The 24,617-nt window shown below is 51.4% G+C and overlaps 1 protein-coding gene across 7 annotated transcripts; it reads right to left on the minus strand.

The window, feature by feature from the left end:
* CDIP1 (cell death inducing p53 target 1) lies at nt 1-24,095 on the minus strand. 7 transcript variants are annotated; one of them, XM_045189824.3, is made up of 7 exons: nt 23,991-24,095; nt 4,080-4,161; nt 3,393-3,494; nt 3,098-3,253; nt 1,977-2,250; nt 1,724-1,857; nt 1-894 (listed from the first exon to the last, which is right to left on the minus strand). In XM_045189824.3, the coding sequence occupies exons 3-6, from the start codon at nt 3,475-3,477 to the stop codon at nt 1,746-1,748; spliced, it is 627 nt and encodes a 208-aa protein (XP_045045759.1). In that variant the 5' UTR covers nt 3,478-3,494; nt 4,080-4,161; nt 23,991-24,095; the 3' UTR covers nt 1-894; nt 1,724-1,745. The 7 variants fall into 7 exon arrangements, with proteins under 7 accessions (XP_045045759.1, XP_045045756.1, XP_045045758.1 ...); XM_045189821.3 differs by adding an exon at nt 4,557-4,681 and having other exon boundaries at nt 1-1,857; nt 23,991-24,088; XM_045189823.3 differs by adding an exon at nt 4,549-4,681 and having other exon boundaries at nt 1-1,857; nt 23,991-24,088.
* Nucleotides 24,096-24,617: the final 522 nt, after the last annotated feature.

A 24,617-nucleotide genomic window follows, 5' to 3' on the forward strand; every position in this document is an offset into this window, starting at 1 on the left:
TGAACTTAAATAATTTTATTAATAGGAATCTATTACTTGTTTTATATATTGAGGATCTGCAAACATTTTATTCACAAAAGGGTTAAATGGTGGGGAAACTTTCATATTAAACTTCTGACCAAGCCTACCTACATTCACAATTCAGATGAGGGTAGAGACAGAGCTGGTCTAAAACCTGGGGCCCAGACTAACTGCCCCGCCTCCCCCAGAAGCCTTAGCCCCAGTGCCCCTGTCTTATGTAAGGAAACAAAGCTACCTGTTTCCTGGGTAGGATGACCCTGAGCTTGAGCTTAAGCTGCAGTACTCCAGCCTCCAGCTCTCATGGGTGGACGCTGTGGTGCAGAGGTGGGTAAAACCAGTATCAGATAGTAAGGTAGCCAACATGTGCCCTGGCCCAGTCATAGCTGAAATGCCAAGGCTTGTCCACACTAACTCTGGCTTGGTTTAATTAGGTACTTAAATGCCAGTGTCATTCATGGGCAGTCGGTATAGCATAAGCACTGAGACCCTGAAGACTCAACCCCCAACCCCCTGCCCTCAGACTACCTGTAGCCCCACCCTCCTTCCCTTGCAAAAGAAGGAAGCCAGGCAAGAGAGCAGAGGCCCAGGGCAGGGGAGTGAAAGGACCAATTTAATGAGAATCTATAAACAGACTGGCCACAATTCACAGTGACAGAAGGCCATGCAGTGGCAGTGTGAGACCAGGAGAGAGGGGTGGCAGCAGGGTACAGCGGTCCACGGGAGCAAGTTCACAGACAAACCATTCAGGAAATAAAGACAGCATGGCCTCAGGCCCAGGGCAGGACTAGCATCCACCAGGGTACTTCCGCCACTTGTGGTTGCTGCTCCTTCCTGGTCCCCAATCCAGCGCTACAGTGGCTCCTGCTGTAGTGCCTGGAGCAAAAACAGCAACTGAGTCAGCCTTGGTGAAAGGCCCAGTGTTCACTGGAGAGAGGATCCACAGAGAGAGCACTGTAAATCTTCAATGTGCCCACAGGGAGGGGCCCTATCTTCCATCTCTGGCCCCAGCTGGGCATTCCCCGTAAAGACATGATCAGAGAGGCACAGCCAGAAAGGGAGCTGGGCAAAGGCCAGAGGCAAGTTCCTTGGGAACTTATCCCATGAACTTCAGTTGTGCTGACCTCTTTCTTATTCCAGGTGGCTCCTGGGCACTCAGACAAGGTGTTGAGTTCCTGAGAATTCTGAGGGCCAGTCTCACTGCTTCCGCCCATCATGCCTACCTCTAGCAACCCAGAAACAAACCTTGGCCTTACGACCCTTCCTATTTGGGCTCACTTCCCCACTGCCAGCCCAGCAGATCAGAACCTAGCTACAGGCACAGTCCCACTGTAGGGCCCAGGTCTGGAAAATCAGCCACTGCTCTGGCTGCTTTTGGTCCCAAGGATAATCAGGACCAAACCTGTACCTCATACAAAAATGGAGGAGTGAGACCCCAGCAGGGAGGCCCTTCCTAGTTTATCTTCTTAATCACAAACACCAAGCAAACCAGCAACACACATGCTCAGTGCCAGCTCCCTGCCACTCGCTGACCCTTGGCCTTAAATCCAATAGAACTGTTGCCGTAAGAGTCAGACGCTCAGGGAAGGGCACGGCAAAGAGGACAAGACTTCTAGGGGAGTGGTGGGACAGCTTCCACCTCCAAGTGGGACTGGGGATGTGAACCCCTGAGCATGGGGGGCAAAGCACAGGGGGCCAGACTGACAGCGGGGATCCAGTCCAGTCCGTTAGCACAGGCGCTTGTATGTGTAGATGTAGGCTTTGCAGCTGGGGCACGTATGTGTCACATCCTTGAAGTCGTTGATGAGGCACGGGATCAAGCAGCAGCCCAGATCACACCTGAATCAGAGATTAGGAGGCCTGAAGAGAAGATGCCGAGGGCACCGGACCTACTCCAGCTGGATGGTGGGCAGGCGTAGCCCCTACTGCCCCCCTCCCTGAGCACCGACACCACCTACCCCATGAAGCAGCAAAAGAAGCCCAGCACGAAGTTCATCAGGCCAATCTCATAGGAGATCTTGGTGGTGATGGCCTGCTGGCAATGGGGACACACTGTCTGCACAGGTGCGCCCTCAAAGATCTCTCCCTGCAGCACTGTCACCGTGGTGGCAGCCCCTGAAGGGACCAGGACTGTGGCTGTGTGACCCCCAGGGCCAGGGTAGGGCCCTGGTGGGTAGGGTCCCGGCTGGTAGTAGCCCATGGGTGGATGAGGGCCTGGAGGAGGGTAGAAACCTGGAAGGGCACAGAAGACAGAGCAGACAGGTCACTGATTTGTTGCCTGTTCCATGTGAGAGGTGAGCACAAAGCTCCAAGGCCCCCAGCACTCCAGACATAGTTGAGGCTTTAGGGACCAGGTCCAGGGTCAAGGTAGCCATCCACATTCTCCTAGCCCTTCCTGGTCCCTGCCCTGTGGGGACCAAAGCAGAGAAGATACTTGACCTAGTCAGACGTGGCAGAGAGCTGAGAAGGCGGCCCCCACTTCCCCTCTGACTCAGCTCAATACATGTACTCCCTTGCCTCTGAGGACTGGGTGCTGTGCTCAAGGACCTCAACCACAGGAGGGAAAGCCTCACCGCTCACCAGTCCCTCGTGCACACAGGGCTCTCCTTCCCACCAGTGTCAGGTCCTGCACTGCAGTGCCACCTGGCCCACCTGGCCTGGAGACACCTGTGCAGGAGCCCTGGGCCATTCACTGGCCTAAGCAGTCCCTCTGAAGAGCTGCTGGGTGAGCAGGAGACCAGGCCTCCACCATGGACTCAGGTCTCTGGCAGAAAGTGGCCTCTATAGCACCCAAGAGTCCATAACACCTGTCACAGTTCCCTGAGGAGTCTTCCCATGTGTCGACCCTCCTGGCAGGGCCCTGGACTGCTTTGGCTCATCTGGCTCATCCACAGTGCTTTCACAGTAGCACCTGGTTCTGTGATACCTTCCCATGTCCACCATCCATGCCCACAATCAGTCCCCCTGCCCCAGCAGTAACCACCACAGAACACCAGGCTGCCTGCAGCAAAGGCTGGATAGCAGCCCCACTGGGCTAGGCAGACCCCTGAACTCCCCAGTGAGTCCCTTCCCAACTTACCTGGAGGCATGTAGGTGCCATCTGCATTCACATGTGGGGGGATGAAGCCAGGTTGGGGCACTGGGTGACCTGGTGGCTCATAGGGTGGGGGGCCAATGTCTGCAGGAGGCAGCGACATGCCTGGTGGGGGCTGCATCACAGCTGGGGAGGTTCGGCCTGGACAGAGAAAAGCAGGGAGAGGAAGCTCAGGGTGCCAGCCGCACTGTCCGTGGAAGGGCCCCTCCAGGAGCAACTTTAGCAGCGGGCAAGGGACAGGGCCAGGATCAGACAGAGACTCAGGAGCACTGAACCCTACCTGGGGTTTGCGGGGCTCCACTTTTCTCCTCCAGAAGGGGGGCTGTGGGGCCTCCAGGATAAGGAGGGGGCGGGTCATGAGACATCTTTGAGGCTTCTGAATCTGCAGGAAAAACCCAAAAGTGAGCTGTGCTCCCACCTCCCCTACTGCCAGTAGGCACTGATAAGTGACAAGGGGCTGCTGCACAGTGTGTGGCAGTCCTCAGAGATCCACGCTCACTGAGCCCAAGCGCACGGCCTCCTATGGCTGCTAGTGCAGGTGTCCCCTGCTTTCAGGGCTCAGGTCACCTTTTACTCCCTTCCTTGTAATTCTTCACACTAGGCTGAGCAGGGCTGATGGGCTGGGACCAGTTCCCCTCAGTGGAGCTGTTACCACGCTACCTCTAATCCTGGAGATGCCCCATATCACCAGGGTGCCCAGCCCAGAGCCACTGTCCTCCACATCTCTCAAGAAGCTACTAACCTCAGTGGTCACCTGCACTGCCTGTATGAAAGAGGGTAAGTGAGGGCAGCCAGGAGAGGACAGAAGCCAGTCAGTAAGGAGGACAGAGCTGGTCAGGTGGGCCCTGCCCCCATCAGGAACCTAATTCAGGGCTCTCCAGTGAGGTTCAGGCACTGGTCCACTCCTCCCCTAACACTCAGAATGCTGTGCCAGCCTCCTTGTAGGAGGGGATCTGGGAGACTTTACCTCTAATCCCAGGTACTCAAGAGTTGGTAGACAGATGAGGCTCCTTCCAGTGCTGGCCTGGGTGGACTGAGGCTCTGGGGAGCTGTTTCAGGGAGAAAAAAGGGCAGCTCCCTCAGCAACAGGGCTGGGCTGATCCTGGACACCTCCCTCGTTGGTCTGGCTCCCCCTTGCTGCCCAGCATAGTACCGTCCCTCATCCCGTCCTCTCATCCCCTTATTCCTTGTGTACTCACTCCTCAGGTCCCCCTTCCCCTTCTCACAACTGCCCTCTCCTGGGCCATGGCTGGTCCTCTGCATCCTCTCCCCACCAGGCCCAGACCAGTGTCCCCAGCAGTGGCTCTCAGAGCCGACCATACACAGCGGTGTCTCTGCCCATCTTTGTTTTGTAAGGTGAATAGGGTGGGAAGGGAGATAGGGTCAGTTAAGTGGAACACTTTTCCTCGTTTCCTTCATCATGTTTGTTGAAGCACCTGAGCACCTGTTTAGATTCTGTACAGCACAGAAGATCCAGTGAAAGCGGCTCCCCTAGTGGATGCAGCTCCCTCCTGGAGCCCAGCAGTGTTCAGTTCAGAACCATACAGTGTTGGGGGGCCCCAAATAATCCTGCCAGGGAAGAGGAAGCCTGGAGTCACTAGGTTTAAATATTAAATTTGATGAATCAGTGTCAGGGCCAGAAGGACCAAGTCCAAGCAACAAAACAAATTCATTAAAATTAAGAACTGTGTTTCAAAGGACACCATCCAAAAAGTAGAAGGACAACCCACAGAATGGAGGGAAAGTTTTACAAAGCATGTATTTGCTGAGGGACTTGTATTTAGAAAATACAAAGAACTCTTCTAACTTACTAACAGAAAGACAATCCAATTAAAAAGTGGGCGAAGGATCTGAGTAGGCACTTCTCTAAGATAAACAAATGCCCAATAAGCACATGAAAAGAGACTGGACATCGTTAGCCAAAAGGGAAATGCAAATCAGAACCACCACGAGGCACCATTTCATACCTACCGGGATGGCTAAAATGAAAAAGACTGTAACAAGTACTACGTAGAGAAACCGGAACCCTCACACGTGGGTGGGGGCCAGGGAGCAGCTGTGAAATCGGTGCATCTGCTATAGAGAACGGTAGTTCACGGAGTTAAACCATGTGACCCAGTAATTCTACTCCTAGGTAGATCCACACAAAAACGCGTCCACGAATGTTCACAGCAGCAGCATTTATAATAGCTAAGAAGTGTACAACATCACGTCCATCAACTGATAAGTGGATAAAGAAACTGGATATACCCACACGGCGGAATATTCGGCCACGAGAAGGAACAAAGTACTGACGCACACACTACAACGTGGAAGAACCTCACACGCACGCTCAGTGAAAGAACACAGACACAAAGGACCACATATTTCATGATTCCTTATATAAAACACAGAACCGGCAAGTCCACACAGACAGACAGGGTATGAGTGATTGCCAGGGGCTGGGGGACGGACGGCAGAGAGCAGCAAGGGCATGAGAATGTCCTAAAACTGACGAATGATGGTTGCACAACTCTGTGAACATACTAAAGTCACTGAATTACACACTTTAAATGGGCAAGCTACAGTATGTGATTATTTGTCAATAAAACATTTAAAAACTGAAGGAAAACAAAATTGCCCAATCTGACCATCCTAATGCAGCCAGTCAGTCCCTCTGCATGTCCGCGCCGGTCAAATGCAGAGGCACCCATGTTTTTATAGAGTGGCTGTCATGACAAACAAGTTTCAGCCCTTTTAATGTCGCGTATGTCCTCCATCTTTCAAGGCCCCGTGACTATCAATTTTAATATTCCCTAACATGGGCCCATCACTGTTCACTCGACTGACCCCTAAGACATTTAGAATGCTACTTGTTATTTTCATTAAAAAAAAAAAAAAAAAAAAAAACACATTTGGCCAATGCCCTTTCCATTTCTTGGATTATTTCCTTGAGCTAAACTTGCCAGAAGTGAGATGATCAGGTCAAAGGTTATCAACATCTTACGCCTTTTGTGAAGGGTAATGCCAATTTAAAGTGCAAACTTTGGATATTGCTATCACGAACTGTAATGTTAAGATGACATTTGGTTACTTTTATTTCTTTGGCCACCATGAAGCAGAACATCTTCCCAAGTATTTATAATAAAGTATATGTCTGCTCTTGTGAGTTGCTGGTTGTAATTGTCCTTTGAGGACATAGAGGCCAAGAAAAGACAGGACCTGTCCAAGGTCACATGGCATATTCATATTAGAGACAGAGCAAGTCTAGAACCCTGAGTGACCCTCCCACCCCCATGCCCAGCAGCAGGTGAATGCAGGTGAATTCCAACAGCACAGGGTCAAGAACAGGGAGCAGCAGAGCCTCTAGAGAACATCACTAAAGGTACCTCCATCCAGGTGGAGAGCCACTCAGGAATCATAACGGGAGAGAGAGGAGCCTTCTTTAAGAAGCTTGACTCATGTCTGCAGAAAATTGTAACAGAGTCTGTTAATACACTGAGTCTGTGGGAACAAGGGCCAGCACCTGCCACAAACTGCCATCCTATGTCCATCTGGGATTCCTCTAGGGCAGGGGTATCAAACTCATTTTCACCGGGGGCCACATCAGCCTCACGGTTGCATTCAAAGGGCTGAATGTAATTTCAACTCCTTAACAGTTAAGGAGTAGTTACATTTATACAGTCCCAAAATTATTTCGGCCCTTTGAAGGCAACTGCAAGGCTGATGTGGCCCCCGGTGAAAATGAGTTTGACACCCCTATGAGTGTCTCACAGTCGGGCTCATCTGATTGGATCCTGTGATGAGATTCAGGTAAAAGATCTTTACTACTGTCCACCATGCAGCCCCAGCTCACCAGGGAAGTGGCCAGGCCCAGGGGATGCTCTGAGCAGGCTAGGAAGAAGAGCTGCACTGCACTAGGTGAGTGACTGGAGCACCTTTAGGTAACTGGAGGGAGGAAGTAGCCCGGATTCTCCAATCCCCTCCACATCCAGGGAGCACATGCATGCACACCCACCAGGCATCACCTCTGAGGATGCAGGCACGGCCTGCCTTTTCATAAAAATCACTAGATCTGCCCTGGCTGGTGTGGCTCAGTGGACTGAGTGCCTGCCTGAGAACCAAAGGGTGGCCAGTTCGATTCCCAGTCTAGAGCCCATGCCTAGGTTGTGGGCCAGGTCCCCAGTAGGGGGTGCATGAGAGGCAACCACACATTGATGTTTCTCTTCCTCTCTTTCTCCCTCCCTTCCCTCCTCTCTAAAAATAAATAAAATCTTAAAAAAAAAAACCTAACTAAACAAATCTCTATTGTATAAGGTGTAATAAAAACTACAGAAATGCAGTACTTTAAAAAAGTCACATGTCTAAGAGCCAAACAGTTTTCCAATAAAAACACACACCGCACAAAGGAAGCTACAAACAGACGCGGCATCGAGATCTCAGCCCCTGCAACTCCGCTGCTTGCACAGGTGCTGGAGTGTGGGTTACGAGAGGCTGAGGAAGGGGCCACGAGACCCGTGGGTTTGCAGTTTTCAGCAGAGAAGAGCCAGGCCTGGGGTCCTGGGAGTTCAATGAAGTCAGCTTATAGCCCCTGAAACCTAAGGCAGGCCTCTCAGCCTCTCATTTAGATCTTGTAACTATGAATTGTGAAGAAATAGGGAACTGTCTGAAAACCTTCCCAAGTTTATCACTAAACAGAACAGGAGCTCCTCTGGCAGCCCAAAAGATTTTACGCAGTACAGCCTTTTACACCCTCTTGATTTTGTAGATGCAAAGGTATCACCCAATCAAAATAATAAAGTACAAAAAATTCAGAACAGAGCTAGAGATCCAGCCGATCGCTCAGCAGCTGACCAGCCAACGCACAGGTGTGAGGGCACAGAGAAGGCACCCTAGCGCTCAGACTCCACCCGCCTCAGGTCTGACGAGCACCTGGCTCTTCCTGACCACCCATGAGCACTGGGGCAGAAGCATTCTCAGCGAGCCGAAGCACACTGAATCAGGAAAGTCCTACATGAAGTCTTACATGTATAACAGCACTGGCACACCTGCTGGAGGCCCACCAAAGTACAGTAAGAGTCACATCCAACACAGGCCGAGAGGATGGCATATTCCAAAAACACACTTCTCTCCCAAGCCTTGCGAGACTGCAGAAGTCCAAGAGACATCACTGAGGAAGTGCCTAGAAGGTAACCCTCACATCCCCATCAGAACGCAGCTAACATCCCTTGGGCACCGGCTGTGGGTGTGGCACGGAACAAGCATGAATTCAGTCCTCAGACCAGCCTGCGTCAGCTCTCTGCCATCTCCATTTTAGAGAAAGTCACCTCACCTCAGTTACATGTCCCAGGTCACACGGCCTTGCAAACCAAAATTTTAGATGTTTACAAGGAATTCCTCTGAACCTTCAATTTCTACTTACCTGTTTTCCGGCCCAGTTCTGGGGCTGCTGGGAAATTTCCCACTTAACACTGGGAAAACGTGGTATGCTGCCACAGCCCCAGCGGCTCCTACTTTAGAAGCCACCGGCCCTTGGGAAGCAGAGCTGCTCCAGAAACGTGTGTAGGGCAGAGGCTGGGCTACTGGGGCTTTGAGGATCTAACTAACAAAGAAGATCGGTGTCCCCTCAACTGCATTTTCAGGTCAAGGCTTTGCCTAGAAGGAACAGTCCAGAGCAGGGAGGCGGCCTGGGGTGAGTGCCTGATGAGTGAGAAGGCACTGTGGGGGCCCGAGCGCGCGCTGTGAGCCTGCAGCTCTCCCGTGCTGTTCATTCATTCACATCACGCGTCTGTGTCCTTGAAGGGGTCAGCAAGGTAACTTTTAGGAGGAAAAGGGCCATAGGTGGAGGCCCAGAGGAGCTGGGAACAGACTTAAGTGAGCCCCAAGGGAGAAGGGGGTGGTGTGTCTAGGGAAGGGAGGCCATGAGTGGTCTCTGGACCCCTTATAGAGGAGGGAGGAGAGGATGGGCTTGCACGTGTCCCTTGAGGCCTAATCTGTTCTGTGTGCCCAAAACCAAATGCAAGCCTAGCACCCAGTGGGTGCTTTTAGATAGGAAGGAATTATTCTAGTTACCCTAAAATTAGGTGAAGCCTATGTCCACGTCTGTTTGTGGACCCACCGCCTGCTCACTCTCCATTGCAGTCTCACCTCACCTTCCCAAAGGCCAGGCACTGGGGGCTTTAGGGGCAGGAGCATGATGGCAGGACAGCTCTGCCAGGCACAGGGCCAGGCACTTTCTGCAAAGCCACGCCCACCCCACCCCAGCAGCCACTGCAGAGCCTGGGCCAGCTCAGTGCCAGTCCATTCCAGGGGGAAACTTCTGCTCTGCACCCCGATGTTGGAAGCCCAGCTTTAGCCCCTCCCTCTCTTCATACAGCTCCACCATCGGCAAAGTCACACACACTCGTCAGTCCTCATATACACAGAGCAGCTGCTGAGTTTGTTCCAGGTGAGCTGGGAGGGACCTGGTGCGGGTTTTCCGAGGCGTGAGGATGAAAATGATGTCCTGAGACTCCTGCTGTGGTTTTTAGGGTTTAGGGTCATGAAACCAACCAAAACGGCTTCATTACTCCCCACCTCAACCCCAATCCCAGGCCCTGTCTTTATCCAACACAATACTCTAGGCAGTCACTGAGGAGTGTAACAGCTGCAAGGAAAGGATGCAGTCTTCCAATGAGGGGCCAGGATGGCAAGAACCCAAGACCCCACCCCCTTTCCCATTCACAGAGGAGCAAGGACCTGTCAGTCCACCAGTTAATGGGAAAACAGGGAGAGCTCGGAAAGAGTGTGGAACCTGGCCTTGAACTGGGTGAGTCATGGATCCTCCCTGAGCCTCAGTCTTCCTAGGGACCTGGGACAAGAACCCCTGCCTTCTGGCTAGTTGCATGCAGAGCAGTGATGACACGTGCCCAGTACCTGGCAGACTTGCTGGGCAGGGGAGAAGAATGCTTTAGAGTGAAAACACTCGTCTACTAGGGTGATGCAAATGGCCTTGAATTAGACAGTGGTGATGGCTGCACAACTCTGTGACATTAAAGCCACTGACCTGTGTGTGCACACTGGAAGGGTGAACTGTATGGCTGTGAATTACAATTTTATCCCAAAAAACCCCCAAACCCACTGAAGTCTAGACAGTTCTCTTTGTGCACGTGTGGATGTAAATTGAAGAGACGGGGAAGAAACACTCCGGACTGAAATCTTCGCCTCTGGGACTGAAGCTTGACAGACACAGTCAAGAGCAGCAGGCTTTTCTTCAGGATACTTTTATTTTTCTTTTTTTAACAGCAAGAAGGCATTTGTGTATTATTTGCATAATTAAAAACAAGAATTTAAAAAGGATACAATTGTAGGACAGGTCAGTGACGGGCAGCTTTGATTCCTGGTGCTACGAGGAGGGACAGTCTCCACCTCCTGGTGCCCGATTTTAGCTGCTCTCTCCTCTGGGTCCCCCCATTTCCCAGAGGGAAGGGCAAAGCACACGACCTCTGGGCCCTGGGAAACGCCTCTGGCATTCTGCTCTGCTCCCAACTATTCATCACTCACTACAGAGAACACTGGTGCGGATCCAGGGCCAAAGCCAGGCCAAACGGCAGCCGCCTAAGGCAGCCCAGGCAGGCTCCCAGTGGGAGCTGGGAGGGCTTGAGCCCTTGCCAGCAGGATGTGCTCCTCACTGGCTGCGGCCACTGCTGCAAACTCAACTCTGCAGTCTAAACACTGCCATGGGGGTGCCAGCCCTGGCCCCCATCTCTTTCACCCCGGACGGGACCTGTCATGGAAAGACACCAACACCCCTTCCTGGAGGAAGGCTCAGTCTGAGAGGGAGGGGAGAGGCAGTCCGTCGCTGAGACCAGTCTACACAGGACTGGGCACTCCTGGAGGACTGAGGATGGCACCAAGGAGGCAACCTCCCAATGTGGTTTCCCTCCAGCGCTGCTAGAGCAGTGGTTTTGAAGCCTTTGGGTCTCAGGACCCTCTTCACTCTTGATTACTGAGGACTCCGAAAAGAATTTGTTTTGTGGGTTTTACCTATCAGTATTTCCCATATTAAAGGTCAAAAATGAGGAATTTTAAAAAGTATTAATTCTTAAAAATAATACACTCATTACATGTTAACATAAATAACTTTTTTAAATAACTATTTTCTGCAACAAATGTAATGATAAGACTGGCCTTGTTTTACATCTTTGCAAACCTTTTAAATGTCTGGCTTTGGAGAAGAGAGCTGGACTCTCTTATCTCTTTCTCTATCCAATCTGTTGTGATAGGTGGTTTTGGCTGCAGTACTTGAGGAAAATGTGGCCTCCCACAGATAAACAGTTAGGAAATGGAGGAGTGTCTGAATAGCCTCTTCAGATAATTGTAGATATTCTTCAACACTAAACCCGAATTTGACAAGTGCTAGTTTCTTAAAGGTTGCAATATGGAACCCGAATCCTTAACAATGAAGTTTTCCTCCTCTGTTACATTATAACTCATCAGTCTACCCTGCATTGTAATGGACATTTTACACGCGCGTGATTCTGTAACAGCATGCACGGGTCACTGGAAAACATCAGTTCATGATTATGAGCCCAAATCATGCACATTAGCAATGCTGACACATCTTATTATGTAACATCCCCTCAAAAACTCACATTGCCAGGCTCACCGCCACCTCACCGGAAGAGTCTAGCAGGAAGCTCAGGCTCACAACGATAGATAGAAGTTCTCCAAAATTCTAATTAAATTTTACTTGAAAGCTCGAATTTTATCACTGGCAACAAACAGAAATAACAAATCTATCATTGGCAACATAAAAACAAAACAAAACAAAGGTGAGTTGTTTTCCTTGAAGCAGCAGGCTCACCTCATTCATTCTCAAGAAAGTGTCTGCTCACTCCCTGGCTCTGAGCAGCCACTGGGCGTGCGTGTCAGTCGTTAGAGTGCTCAGGAGTGCGCCGAAAAAGCTAGTCCATCAGCTTGCAACTCAAACTGTGCCCGTGCTTTTCCCTGAGGCAGCCGTCATACTTCATGTGTGTGCTTTCTGTGGGCCTCATATTTCATCACAGATTATTAAAAAGATGTGCACTCGAGGGTCACATCTTAGTAACGCTAGAGATTGTTACTGCCTTTTCTGCGACGAAACAGGCACGTGTGCGCGTCCGTGTGCGCTGAACACCGTTACACTGACTAGTAGAGTGTGGTGCCACTGCCTGGGGTGGAGCTCAGCCGCAGTCTCACTCCCCACTGCTTCTGCACATGGCTGTGAACACCAGCACAGTGAAAAAGGTCAGCAGAACGGTAACGCCTTAGTGTCTATAGAAATCCAACAGCTCTGACCTTCAGCACTGAAAGGTCTCAGGAAACCTACAGGAGACTGCATCTCACCTTTAAAGAACGGCTGTGCTAGAGGGACCCCCACAGAACGCACGGGCGCACCTGCAGGCAGAGGAGCCACCCTGAGACCGAGTGGACTGTCCCGGTGAGTCCCCGGGCTTGCTGCTGTGGCACCAAGGCCCCACCCCAGGGATGCTTGCTTCAACGTGCAAGGCTTTAAAGGAGGCACCAGACTAGTTCAGACAAAGCTCCACCCCTTACTTCCTAGCTGTGTGCCCTCACTGAGCCTCAGCTTCCTCATTTGTAAATGAGGTAATTCTGTTTACCTCTCAGGACTGGAGCAAGGCTTACATTAAATGGTGTATGCAAAATGCCCACAGCAGCTCAGGACCTAGCGCACAAGAATACTGAGTAAACAGCACCCGCTATCATTGTCATTCACAGTGAAGGGCTTCCAACAGGAAAGAAAACAAAACAGGCACTGAAGCCTCTGTCAGGGCAGCTTCTATTCCCACAACAGCGGGGATCCTGGTGTGCGCTCCCCACAGGATCCTCGGGGACTTGTAATCAAACTCAGCCTGCTCAGCTAGCCGAGCAGGGTTCATCTGCAGCATAGCAAGTGGAGGCTACGTGCTCTGGGGCTCCTGAGACAGCTCTTGGAAAGGAAGAGACAACAGCAATCCTCCTACAGGGCCACCACTCCTTTGAGTCGGCTGCCTTGGATCTCCGTGATCAGTGATGCACTCTGCTCACAGGCCTTGGGCATCCACCTGAGACGCAGGCTGGCAGCAGCTGCATTTCCCAGGGCTGGACTGGCCTGCTCCTACCTCTCCCCAGAGGGGCTCCCCCTCCCTGCAGCCATGGCACCACGATGCCAGCTGGCCTCTGAGGGGTTCCTCTGTTCCCAGGAGGCAGGTTCCAGGCATCTGGCCAGGAGCAGGGCTTTGGGTTTTGCTGGGAAAACTGAAAGGTGGCTTCCATCTGCTTAACACAGGAAGCGCCCACTGCTCCAGGAGGAGCAAAGGCTCAGAGGGAAACCATACACCCTGCTAGGTCCCCGGGGTCTCCAGGGCCACCCAGAGGATGAGGGAAGGAGAGCACACTCAGCCTCTGCCAAGTGCACAGGTCCAAGTGGGACTCGTCCCTTCCTGGGAGGCCTGGCCCACCGTGACTTCATCATCCCACACCCCGACTGACCACCTTGGAGGCTGTGTGAGAATTGAGACCTGGATGTGGAAAAGCCATGAAGGACCATGCAGCATGAGGTACCCTTCAAACGGGGGCACTTATTTGCCAGGAATGGCTGCCGACGCCCCGGGCAACATCACATACTGTCCTATTCCCTCACATCCCCCAGTCGGGGGAGCAGTCTGTGTAGTGGCCACTTAACAGATAATAGAGGCCCTAGGAAGGGGGACGGAGCTCCTCCGGGAATAACCAACAGTCTGTTCATGATGATAGTTTGTGGCACCCACTCTGTGCAGGATACAGGCTGGGGAAGAGGCAGGGTAAGAGGTGCAGTCCCTGCCTTCCAGAAGCTAACAATCAAGTGGGGGAGACAGCTGTTATAATCACACCAAAATCCCAAAGCGAGACCAATGGTGTAGAGAAAAAGTCTAGCGAAAGATCACATCCCATGCAGGAGTCAGGGCACATCTCCACCCAAGCTGGGAGGAGAAGGCGGAGTTAATGAGAGCAGCAGGCGATGAGGAGATGGGAAATAGTCCATAAACAAGTGCTCCATAACTGAAAAGCTCCCATTACAGGCTTGGCTTTCTCTAGCTTATACCACCTCCCTCAGTGGCCACTGGCTCGCTGCGCAGGCCCTCGGGCTGCCGAGTTCTAGCGCCGGCAGGACTGGGAAATCCTGAACAGCCCATTTCCCACTGTCCTCCCTGACAAGCAGGATGAGAAAGACAGTCCCTCTCTGAGACAGCATCACTTGTGGCTGTGAACCATTTACTTTTACACTTGAACATGGTGTCTCTGATGCCTTGGGGATTCTCAATACTTCAAAACAAGACACAAAAAGGACCAGAAAGCAGATCTTGTTTTCCTATGTCTGTTCTCCTCCCCCCCTGCACGTCCTCCCTGACCAGTACATATCACAACTCAAAGGAGCCAATGAATCAGCCTAAGGCAATGGCCCCAAATGCCATCACCTGTGCCCTTCCACAGGGAGGCTCGAGCCCTGATGTCACCGGCTAAGCTGGACGGGCAGAATCCTCCCCACTAGAACTAAGTCCCATGCCAGCCACCAGGCTACCTGTCCAGAATCTGTGTTCTCGTCTGTGAAAGAGCAGCCGCAGCCCTGCCCCGCGGAGTTGTGATGAGGACAAATGAGGCTGTGTGAAGAGCACGTAGCTCAAAGCACGCTGCAGCGCTCAGTAACCACAAATGCTTGCTTGTACCACTTGTATTCATGGAGGCACAGGCAGAGCACGGGAAAGTGGGCACACGAGGAAAAAGGACAGAGACTACATGGATCGCTCTTAATCAGAAGCGAAGTCCAAAGTAGACACGACTCAAAGAATGGTTCTAAACTAAAAGGCAACACGATTTCCAGTGCCTGTGATGATGACAGTAACGACTGCACAATTCGCATCACGCGCAATTCCTATGCGAGCCTTGGCAAACCACCCTGACGCCCCGGCAGAGCACCCGTGCATGTGGGCCACGGCACAGCGGGAGTACGACTTTCCTGAGGACGGTTTTGCCTCCTGCACGTTCTTTTCTGGCTCACTACCACTTCCAGGGGCTTGTCCTAGAGATGAGCGAACACGTGAGCAAAGATTCACATAGAGAAAGGTTTTTAGGTGTCAATATTTTGATGTTCAAGCAAAGGGACTGGTTAGCCATCTGGTCTACCTAGACAATGCAACTGCATTCGGCCCTGTGAAAAGTAGCACAGATCTACTGTCACTGACAGGAAGATGGTCCTGATGCAGCTCTGGGTGGAGGAGGAACGTAACAGGGGCACGGGTGCTGTGGCCCTGCTCTGAAAGTGCGCGCTCACACGTGCAGGTCACCCATGACCACGGGTTTGAACTGCGAGCGTCCACTTTACAGGGTTTTTTCAATAAATACTGTAAATGTATGTTTTCTTCCTCGTGATTCTAACAGTTTTTTTTTCTAGATTACTTACTGTAAGAATACAGTATATTAAACATACAGAATATGTTAATTGTTCACGTTATCTGTAAAGCTTCTGGTCAACAGAAGGCTCTTAGTAAGGTTTTGGGGGAGTCAAAACTTATACGTGGATTTATGATGGCACATGTGGGGGGCCGGCGCCCCTAACCCCTGCATTGTTCAAGGGTCATCTGTATATTACAAACCATCATTTGTATATTACACACCAAATGTTAAGTGATAGTGGTTTCTCTGGGTAGCGGGATTTTAGAGGATTTGTTTATATATAAATACATATACAGAAACTTGGTATTTATGTGTAGTTTCTAATTTTTCTAGTATAAGCAGCTCCTTTGACGTTCCTTCCTCAAAACAGTCACTATAATTGTGCTAAGTTTCTGAATGAGTATTCGTCCTCAGCCCAGGAAGGTGGCTGACCGTGACCTAGCATTGCCTGAGGAAGAGAAGTGCTCCAAGGAGCACAGGCTGTCTGCTCGCTCTCCTCTCCCGTAAGATGGTGTTACGGTCTTTCCATCGCTCTCACGGGAGTCTGGTAGCATGAGTCCATTCTCTATACCAGGCCACCTCCCAGGGTTCCAGTAAAACTGAGGGTCTAGACCTGTCATTGCAATGTAACGGCCATTCAAGGCCATTCTAGCCTCGGAGACCTTAGCTGAAGAGCTACCAGGTCAACACCTGGCAGACGAGGGCAGTTAAGAAAAATCCCAAAAGACACAATAAAACGGACACTGATGAGGTTACAGGGCTTGCCAAGGGCACGAGCTGGAGCCAGGGCCAGGAGGACGGCCCAGGCCTCTGACTGTTATCCAGCATTCTTCCCCAGCCCTGGGGGCTGGCTGCCTTCTGGGCAGGGCGGGACTCAGAGCTCAGTTCTGCATTCTGCTATTCCCACAGAGGAAGGAAGTACAGACAGTAGAGAAGAGCAGAGGATGGAAAAGCAGATACAGCTGCACCCACCAGTGCATAAACAAGTCATCTGCGCCTGTTGGACAGGCAGGACTTGGTAACTAAAAGGCGGACTAATTTTAGAAATGCAATGAGTCTAAATAAGCCTCACTTAGACAATCAAAATGGAACCCTGAAGAGAGTAATTCCTTACCTCTGCCTTTGTGAAGCTGACACAAAACAGTCTTTGGACTGACTCTATTTTAATCAGTTATCTGAGACCAAGATACACCATCGAGACCCAGAAAAAGGCTCGAGGCCTTTAAGTGCAGCCAAGCCACGTGGCCACGACACTGTCCCTACCACCCAGCTGGAAGAGTCTTATTTCAGACACAAATGCCTGCTGGCCTTGCTCGCCCAGGGGAGGAGCTCAGCCTGCAGCCAGGTCTTGCCCAAGTTCCCCTAGTCCTTGAAGGAGAGCAAACCTCCACACTCACAAGAAAATGGCTTTGTCTGTCTGCTTCCACATGCCCAGAGCTGCTGTATATACCTGAGTATCTACTAAGCCCCCTCATTTTCCCTCACAACGGTGAGGGCTGTGTCTCTGCATCATTTCATTTTCTGACATTACAGGACAAACTCAATTCTTTAAAACAAAGTACTGCCGGGTGAAGAACATTAGTTGTCGTAACCTTAGCAGCAGTGTGCATGCTTCTAGAGGTCACCTGGATGGAATCAGTCCAAACACAAGAAGCCAAAAACCAGTAGACATGTCACAGATAAGTAATTACCGTATTTTGCCAGTATAATGCACACTTTATACCCAAGGTTTTTGAGGGAAAAATAAAGATGCGTATTATACATGTGTATAATGATTACACACCAAGGGTATAATAATCCCATGTATAATGTGCACATAAAACGGGGGTGCGCAGCATACACGCCAAATCATGGCATTTGGCATGAGACCCCATTATTGCAATGGTTGTATGTTGCTGCAAACACCCTTTTAAGGGGCACGTAGTAAGAAGTTGTGTGACAGGACCGATGGAAAAAACCTGAGAAAAACAGGACAGTCCAGCAAATGGGTCCCGGTAGCGGAGGGTGGGGGGGGCGGGGTGGTCAGCCGACCTGCACTGATGATCACATAGGGCTGGCGTCTGTGACAAGGACATGAAGTCCCAAAGGCGAGAGGGAAGAGGGGGAAATCTACATTACAAGAAATAGTATACGAACGTGGAACTAAATTTACATCACTCTAAATGGACATCTGACCTGAAGAGTTTACTCCTGCGAGCTGGGACAGAAGAACTATTTTGGATCTTCTTCCTGGAAACACGGAAGCTCACATTGTATCCGAGACTGCCTTATTTTTAGCCGTGTGTATATTGCTCTATGATTCACATACATCAGGAGACCACCTCTCAGGGTGGAAATTTCATGAAAAATCACAAAGTCCTAAGTCCTAAGTCTCATCTGACATTCATTCAGTCTTCCAGCATTGACTAGGCATCTTCCAAAGCCGGTACAGGGCTGGAGATAACAGCAGGTTATCTCCACTAAGCACCCACTGGCCGCTCCCTGGCTGCAGGAGGTGCCCTGACTCACGCCCAACGTCCCTTCCACTACACCTACCTTAGCCCTCTTTTTTCACACATTCCCCAACATGTGTTTCAAAATATGCTTGAACAGGATTTTACACTCCCAACACAGTGCTTTGCACGGTGGAATTCCATCATGGGAGTTTGCACGGACTTCATGTACCCAGAACGAAAAGAGAAACACTGAAATGACTGACCAGTCCCCTGCTTTTATCTTGGTGAAGGGGAACAGGAGCCAGGGGTGCCCGTGCTGTGAGAGGAGCTCACAGGCCACTCGAGGACTATCCGGGCAGGGCTAGCTGACTGGAACCTAACCACGAATGCTCATGTGGGAAGTCAGCTCTGTATTTCCGTACTTGGAGTGACAGATCACAAACAGACCATGGTCCCTACAACTCAGCACTTCACCGACATCTGCCTCAATGGAGCTTACACTGGGGGTGGGGGACCGGGCTGTAAAACAGTATGGCAGAGACGGGGACACTCGCTGCCACCGAGGAACGAAGAGCAGGAAAAGGAGCGCTGAGGCCTTCTGTTTTAAGCAGGATTTCTCTGAGCAGGGAACATTTGGGCAAAGATTAGACAGGTGAGGAGCAAGCCCCGTGCACAGCTGTGGAAATGTCCAGGCAGAGGGGCTAAGCGGAGAGGTCTGGACTGTGCCCACACAGCCCAGGGGCTGGGCAGAGTGGGTGCCAGGAGAGTGTGAGGAGCTGAGGGCAGAGGGGCTTAGCGGATGGCATGGGGAGATGGGCCAGGTCCTCAGCTACTGAAGGACGCCCACCTTTGCTCCTAGTGAGATGAGGGCTTGAAAATCAGGTGGTCCCATGGCTCTCCACATCCTGTACTATGCCTGGTGTACTAATGTGGGTCCCCAAAAGTCCTGATATCAACAGGTGGCTGCTGGAGGTGGGGAAACCTGCAGTGCTTGGCCCACCTGCGGCAGGCACAGCTTCTTCTCGGCCAGTTTGACTGGACTACACTTGGGGGAAACTGTTCACAGTGTGGCCTCCATGATCCCCGGGCAAAGCAGGTAAACATACGTGTGACCTGACCTGTCCACATGGAACAAACACTGGGGTCTGAGTCTCAAGCAACACAGCATGAGGAGGAGGAGGTAATGGCCAAACGACGAGTGATAGTCACATAGTCAAATGATCACGTGAGGCCTTCTGCCTGGAGCAGCACAGAATTCTAGTTCTAAGATGAACCAGTCTTATTCAGCAGAGCCACCACTGCCCAAGTTTATTTCTCTTTTCTTTCAAGTAACTACCTACTTGAAAAAACTTAAGAGTCCTGACTCTGTCATTCAGTCATTCCACAGAAGCCAATCACCCATGGTTCCAGCTCTCAGGTTGCTGCAAATCGAGCTGGGAAGCCAGCTCACACTTGAGAAAAATTTACAAAAGGTAGCCAGCAAAGCCCAAAGGAGAATTCGTGATGGCAGGTGCTCCCGGTGAGACGAGGGGTGGTCTGTGTGGGGGGAACTGAGGAGGCCTCAGGGACTGGGTGGGCCCTGCTTGAGGTTTGGCGGGAAGGTGGGTAGAGGTTCCTTGCCTGGGCCAACAGAGTCACCAAGAACAGGGGGGACAGAGAAAGTTGTGGTCAAGGCCCCAGCCTCTCCAGCCAGAGAGAAGCTCCCGGAGGGCAGCGACAGTATCTGGGGCCAGTCCCTCCACAGCCCCCGGCAGCCCATCCTGAGGAACACAGGCCGGCTGGTAGTCCTGGGCAGGAGGTCTCTTCTCCATTTTGTGGGCCCTGTTTCAGTCATCAGTACCCCAGTCACCAAGGTGGATGCCTGAGTGGCCTTCCAGACTTTTCTCTACACCTTAATTCTTGGCCTGTCAGCAAGTATTGCTAATGCTCAGAAAGTTCTCAGACCCGCCATCTCATCTACTGGTCAGGTTTGAGAAGTCTGGACTTGGCCCTGTGTTCCAGTTCTCTAACACACTGCATGCCAGCCTCCCCAAACCCGCCCCGCCCCCACCAACGGACCCCTGCACAGATCCTTCTCTCAGCCTCCCAAACACTGTCCCACCCTCTTTCCAGAAAACCTGACCCTTTCCTGAAGTCCCCCACCAGGGAATCTTTTGTCCCCCCTCTTCTCCCCCACCAGAGACACTGGGACTCTCCTACTTGTATGAGCACATGGCACAGGTTTGTTAAATCAGCAAATCCATGAGGTTTGGGGTTAACTTAAACTAACTAGGTTTTCCATCCTATTATTCCTAATCTAAATGCACCCCGCTCCCCCAAATGCTACTGGGCCAGAGCACAGCCTCGGCTGAGATGCAGTCCACGCTTCTTGATGAAAGTGCTTTTGTTTGCGGCCAAAAATCCAGACAGGAGGGAAAAAAAAACCCCAAAACCCTTTCCTGAGTCATGGTCAACTCCAGGGAGCAGTGTCCGTGCTGGGGCCGGGAAAGCCCGCATTTCCCTCGGCCCCTCTTGTTTCGGGGGGCTGGGTCTGAAGCCCTGTCCCCCATTACTCAGCAGCCTTGGGCAAGTCACTTGGTAGCTCTGGCCTCTGTGCCTGTGCTACGTCCAGGGCTGCTGTGATGACAGCACACGCAAGGGGCGCACACCGCAAGTGAAATTCCATTCCTTGCTGCTTCCTCAGCTTGTCCATTGTAAGGCTACTGCTATTAACACTGCGACAACCATATTTCACTTCTTCCTGAATTAATAAGGGCTTAGGATTCTCCTCAGACCCCTCCCAGGGAAACCCGTCCACGCTTTCCTACTGCCTTCCACCTTCCCTGGCCTCTATTTCTCCTTGAAGGAAAAACGCAGACACTGGAATAGATCTGAATTCAGACCGAATCAACACTGATTGAACACATACGTGTCTGGCATGTTCACAGTTTTTACTGGACCCTCATGACACCTCCTTGTGGTAAAAATAGATGGTACGGGATCACCCAGTGGCCAGACCACACAAGGGCTCACAGCACCTACAGACTAGATGCACCAAAAAGGTGATGAGAAATGTCTTCTGGAAACACGTCAAAACTGCTTTCACGGGAAGCATCAGAATGCCACTGGACGTCCTTACCCTGCATCGCACAGCTTCGTACTTTGTCTGACATTAGGAAACCCCAGTCTTCGCAGCACACACGGGGGCCAGTCTTCATCTGGCCTGGGTGTTGCTTTTCACCTATCACAGGTGTAGCAAGTGAGGCTCTGGGAAGGCAAATGCCTGTCACATAGCTTGGAAGTAACAGAAGGGCCTCCAGGGTGGTCTGCCGAATCTGGGCACTTCTGGGCCCAGGATCCCACCATTATCACGAGAGCCTGCTGACTCCCAGAGTAGCAGTAGGTTGGGGGAGGCCTGCAGGCTCAGGAGTGACCAGACCTACGCATCCCTCTGTGGTTGGCCCTCTCAGGGAGGGGTTCTGCCCCAGGCCCCGACCCAGCAACCCCTCTCCTCTGCAGCACCAAATTGCAATGCAGGGAGTTGTTTTCCCAGAGACTCTAGAAGAATCCTGATTGTGTAGAGAGGACACAGAGGCCTCTTGTGGGGTCCTAGAAATAAGCATACTTCCACCCTGTGCACTCCCATTTTCAAGTCCCCTCATGGGGGCACAATAAACCTCATGCCAGTGCTGCTGGCCTGGCTCTCCTTTCTCCTCCCACTAAAGACCACCATTCTCTGTAGGAATTCCCACTGCTTCCCACCAGCAAGACTTCCTTCCTCCACATAAGGACAGAAACACCAATATAAGATACTGCCACACTTCTCTGTGTCCTCTACTAGTAAAAATATGTGTTTTTGAAAGTGGAGATGTATTTGCACAGGACCTGTCCCTTCTGTCCCTCTAAGACGATTGAAAATGGTGCAGGGGTGTCTGACCCACAGCCCGTGGACCACATGCAGCCCAGGATGGCTGTGAATGCGGCCCAACACAAAATTGTAAATTTACTTAAAACATTATGAGATTTTTTTGTGATTCTGTGTTGCAATGTATTTAATGTGTGGCCCAGAGATGCCAAAAGGTGAGACACCAACGGTTAGGGGATAGTATCTGTGGCCAGAGAACAAAGTACCTGGACCTAAGGGGTTTAAAGTTCATCAACTGGGTTCTGCAGCCCTGGTCCCCTAGAGCTTTAAAAAACATACGAAACCAGCAGCTTTCAAACCAGGCAAGCTGACAGTGTAAAGAGCAGAAACAGAGCATGCGAGCGGATGACAGAAATCAACGATTGCCAGTGTGATCTGCTGGGGCAACCTGGCCGCCAGGGTGCGCTTTGTGAGCTCCCCCTCAAAACAACTTTGGTTCTTGACTATTCTGTTACACGAACCATGTTTCTGCTCTTCAGGTGACTGAAAACCACTATTTAAAAATCTTTGTAAGAGCCCACGTAAAGCTCTTTTCTGGTTCCAGAGGCCCAGTCCATGGAAAAACCTCCAGCTCCTCAGGGATGGGAAACAAATTTTCAAATACCCAGGGCTTCTGTTAGTTTAAAAAAAAAAAAGCAAGAATTATTCTAAACTCTACTCAATTATAAGCATGATTAATTATTTGGGAGGGAACTAGACTGATGTTTGCAACTTCAACACACATAAAAAATAAGATGAGCTGTTGGTTAGATTTATGATAAAATATGGTAAAATGTTATACATTCTAGATGGTGTTCTATAGGTATTCACTGTAAAATTTCTTCAACTTTTTTATATGTTCGAAATTTTTCATGGGCAGAGAGCAAGGCAGAGCTGGCCTATCTCTCCCACCTGACTCTTGGGTTAGCCCTGAGGGAAGAAACAAAATACCAATACACGCTTGGCTCAGCACTGCCCTGCCCTGCCCAGTGGCACGCCCCAGAATACAAACAAAATTGGTATAAATGCTATACTGCGGGTTCTCCATCCTCCTCACTCCAGGATAGAGGTCCTCGGCCTCAGGTGTGCCTGAGGATTATCTGGGGAGCTTATTAAATAGTGAGTCCTGGACCACATCCCATAACCTCTAGGAGGAGGCCCGGGAATTGGCCCTTTTACCAAGGGCCTCGGTGATTCTGATAAAGAGGATCTTCGGCCCACTCTTAGGGAAACTTACAGCTGCTAGCTCCTTACCTGACACTTGTTGAGAGGCATCCTGGGAACATTTAGAGAAAAACAGAAACACATACACAACCATAAACGAGTTAAGTGCCCAAACCCAGACTCACACGACGCGTGAGTTCAACCAAGATCGCGGATGGCAATGAAGCTGAGCCCAAAGCCAGGCCAAGCCACTGCCTCCCAACCTGGTTCAGGAGCTCGCGGTCGACAGTGGGGTAATCAAGGAACTCAGCAAGAACTTTTTCATCGCCAGGACCCTCCTCACAATCCCCTTTCCTTGAGAAAACAGCGTAAAACCGAACATGGTTTTTCCCCAGCCTGCCTTACAACAGGATGTGGGAGCTGTGATAAGCGGGGCGCCGGGGCCGGCAGCCCCCAGCGGCACCGAGTCCCTCCGCCCACCCAGGCCTGGCTGTCACTGCAGCCCCGCTGGTGGCCGGCCAACCCAGCAACAGTACGTCAAAACCCCGAGGACCTCTCTGGATCGCATCGCGTCCTGGGAGAAGGCGACGGACACGCTACGCGGACCCCAATGTCCCTTTACCTCGAGAGAACGGGCACCCAAATCCGAGCAAAGCCAACAGGGGCCGGGGTCCAACCGCTCAGAGCACTAGACCTTTAGCCCGCGGGGCTTACGCGCACACCGCCCACCACCCACCTAAAGGCCTCTGGGAGATATAGTCCATCCCTACACCCCAAGCGCAATCTGCGCACCATGAGGACTACAGTGTCCACCATGCACCGCGCGAGCGCCGCGGGCGGGGGCGGGGGCGGCAAAGAGGGTCCGCGGTCCTAGGTCATCCCTTCCCCACGAGGGGCACGAGCGCCCAGTCTAGCTCGCGGGGCGCTCCGGGAGAGGCCGACTCGAAGTGCCCAGGTGACTCACCGTTTCCCCGGCTCGTGCGGCAGCCGCAGCAGCAGAAACTGCGACCTCCGCAGGTCGTCGTCGTCGCGCGTCAATCCTAGAGCAGGCAGGCTTTGGAGCAGGGCCGAGGCTTGTGGCGTCACGGGGGGCGGGGCCATGAGGTCATGGCGTGGGCGGGGCTAGGGCGACACGTGCCAAACCCTGATGATGTCAGGAGCGCTTCGCCTCCACGAGGAAAGCGGGAGGGTCTAGGGCCCCTTTATTCTAGTGAGAGAGTGACTGGAATATAGGGGAAGGAACATATTAGCTCTCCGTCTTGACCACGCGAGCACCAGGGCATTAATCAGGGGAAGCGTACCTTCCTTTCTCCAGGCTGTGTCTGAGTTTAGGCGCTGTACGTTCTGTAGACATGCATAGAATGGAAAAGATTTTTGTTGCCTGATGTGCACTTTCCCAGCTGAGATTAATAAGACAACACTCTTATTGTTTCAGCTCTAATATTGGGAACAAGGGTCTTTTCTGTGTATGTTTAGTGCCACATGTTTTTCTCATTCTTATGCTTTTTGGTTGGTGATTTTTTAAAATGGTTTCTTTTTTACTGTATTTTTTCCCTTACCATTTATCCCCCTTTTACTCTCTTCAGCCTCA

The sequence above is a fragment of the Desmodus rotundus genome, chromosome 1 (assembly GCF_022682495.2).
Source record: "Desmodus rotundus isolate HL8 chromosome 1, HLdesRot8A.1, whole genome shotgun sequence".
In the NCBI taxonomy this organism is placed as follows: domain Eukaryota; kingdom Metazoa; phylum Chordata; class Mammalia; order Chiroptera; family Phyllostomidae; genus Desmodus; species Desmodus rotundus.

Coding starts and splice junctions, on each gene's coding strand:
- CDIP1 (XM_024553318.4), bottom strand. CDS start 3,477: ATGTCTCATGACCCGCCCCCTCCTTATCCTGGAGGCCCCACAGCCCCC. Junction 2,251..3,097: donor TGGCACCTACATGCCTCCAG/GTAAGTTGGGAA, acceptor GTGCCCTTCCAG/GTTTCTACCCTCCTCCAGGC. Junction 1,858..1,976: donor TTCTTTTGCTGCTTCATGGG/GTAGGTGGTGTC, acceptor TCTCTGATTCAG/GTGTGATCTGGGCTGCTGCT.